Source organism: Brassica oleracea, chromosome C9 (genome assembly GCF_000695525.1).
Source record: "Brassica oleracea var. oleracea cultivar TO1000 chromosome C9, BOL, whole genome shotgun sequence".
Taxonomy (NCBI): domain Eukaryota; kingdom Viridiplantae; phylum Streptophyta; class Magnoliopsida; order Brassicales; family Brassicaceae; genus Brassica; species Brassica oleracea.
The window spans coordinates 35543643-35545646 of record NC_027756.1 but is presented as its reverse complement, the minus strand read 5'-3'; the positions used below and the strand labels follow the sequence as shown (position 1 = coordinate 35545646).

Sequence of the window (2004 nt, the reverse complement as noted above, 5' to 3'; positions counted from 1 at the left end):
ATTTTATCAGTTCAAAATTTGACATAAATCGATAAGATAATAATACAATTATTTTTTAGAGAATTTTATGTAAATATATGGTCCCATTAAAATTATAAATTAATACTCTATTCGTTTCTGAATAAGTGTCACTTTGACACTTTTCACACAGATTATGAAAATAGCGGAAATATATGTAATTTGTTATTAATTACATCTTTCTGACCAATAGTATTGAGATAAATAAAATTATTTATAAAACCAATGCAGTTTGCAATTAATTTTCAGCTGAAAGTAATTATAATTTGCATTGAAATGGTAAAGTTACATTTTTATTGTAACAAGAAAAAACAGCTAGAATGACACTTATTATGAAACAGACGAAGTAATTTATATGTATGCGTATTTTATATAAGCAAGAATCTATTATTATAATGTTTGTTTTATATTCACAATAGAATTATATTTATATTTTCTTAACACTTAATATATTTTTGATGAGATTTAGTAATATTATCTAAAACCACATTTAAGTTCTATGCAATATATATTATATAAACCAAATAATATAATAAAATTAATATAAATGTCAATTTCAAAAAATAACAATTAATGTCTATATAGTAAAATCAAATATTATCTTATCTTAAAATAAGAAATCTAAATAATAAAACTTTTGTAAATTAATATATCTAAATTAATAAAATTTCAAAGTCCGAACATTATTAATTTATAGATGTTGTAGTGTATTCCATCTTGTATTGCATTCTCGGATCAATATTATTAATAAATGATCAAAATATGCGATGACCGAAAATATTATAATTACATTTTTTATTAAAAAAGAAGAAATAAATTACACGAATCATCCAACAAACAAAAACAGAACGACAGCATGATGTTCAAAACCTAGCTATCATTTGATTTTCTACAAATCTCACGTCACAAGAACAAAATAAACAAAAGAAGGCATAAGAATTAAGAACACAAAATAACTGTGAAGAAAGAACAAATTGGGATCCATCAAGTTTAATGGATGAAATAAGTCAACGCCAAAGCCACCATCATTAGAACATATGCTACCCCCTGATCTATCGATGTTCCTGCCATATCCCAAATATCAAATATCAATAATCATCTTCATTTTAATTTCTTTAGATCCACCATGGAAATATTAATAAAAAAATTAATCGAAGAATTTCTATATATATAATACCATCGTTGGTGGGTGCAGGAGCAGGCGAAGGTGATTGCGCATGAGCAATCGGCAAGAGAATCACGGAGATAATGACGAAGACGGCGAGAATCTCCAATGGAAATTTTAAAGACGCCATTCTTTTTCTTTATCTCCGGTGATTATTCCGGCGAGGGAATCTCCTTTTTCTCTTTAATGAAGTCTCTCACCAAAAATCAAGAAAAATGCCGATTGGTGAAAGAACAAGGGTAGGCTAAGATTCGGTTAAATAGGAGTAAAAGACATGCGTTAAGGAATGTAGGGCCCCCACGTCTTGGACCCACCTAGCGCACAAATCCTCTCTGTCTATTGTCTAATCACTTGTTGGTGGATGCGTTGTCTTTTTAATGTAATTATAAACTAGAGGTTTAACGAGAGAAACGGTTAATTATGCTCTGTTCTTAAGCTGTGTTTGAGAAGAATCAAATAAAAAGGAAGTATCTCCAGCCTGTTTCCCTCATACTTTGCTGCTTTTGCAGTTTTCCCTTTCAGGAAGGTTTACTGTATCGGTCCTACTTTCATTTTCTGAACTGTAATAATCAGGTTCACGGCTAAACCGAATCAAACATTCATTTATTGACAAGAAATCTAATCCATGTTTCAAAAAAGTTTGTTGGTTCTTTTTTGTTTTTTCCTAACAAATTCCCGAATCCACATATCACACACATATATATATATATATATATGATGCTAAAGTACATTTTCAATAAATAAAATTTACTTATTTTAATTAGATTCCCAAACAACTAGATAGTAGATATCATGTACCAAACATTTGTGCTTTTGTATAT

At 28.6% G+C, this 2004-nt stretch overlaps 1 protein-coding gene across 1 annotated transcript; it reads right to left on the bottom strand.

Moving 5' to 3' along the window:
• Positions 1-875: 875 nt before the first annotated feature.
• LOC106316791 (arabinogalactan peptide 22-like) lies at positions 876-1415 on the bottom strand. The gene is made up of 2 exons (XM_013754663.1): positions 1196-1415; positions 876-1082 (listed from the first exon to the last, which is right to left on the bottom strand). Exons 1-2 carry the CDS (start codon positions 1311-1313, stop codon positions 1009-1011), a joined length of 192 nt encoding a protein of 63 aa, XP_013610117.1. The 5' UTR covers positions 1314-1415; the 3' UTR covers positions 876-1008.
• Between the last annotated feature and the right edge of the window lie 589 nt (positions 1416-2004).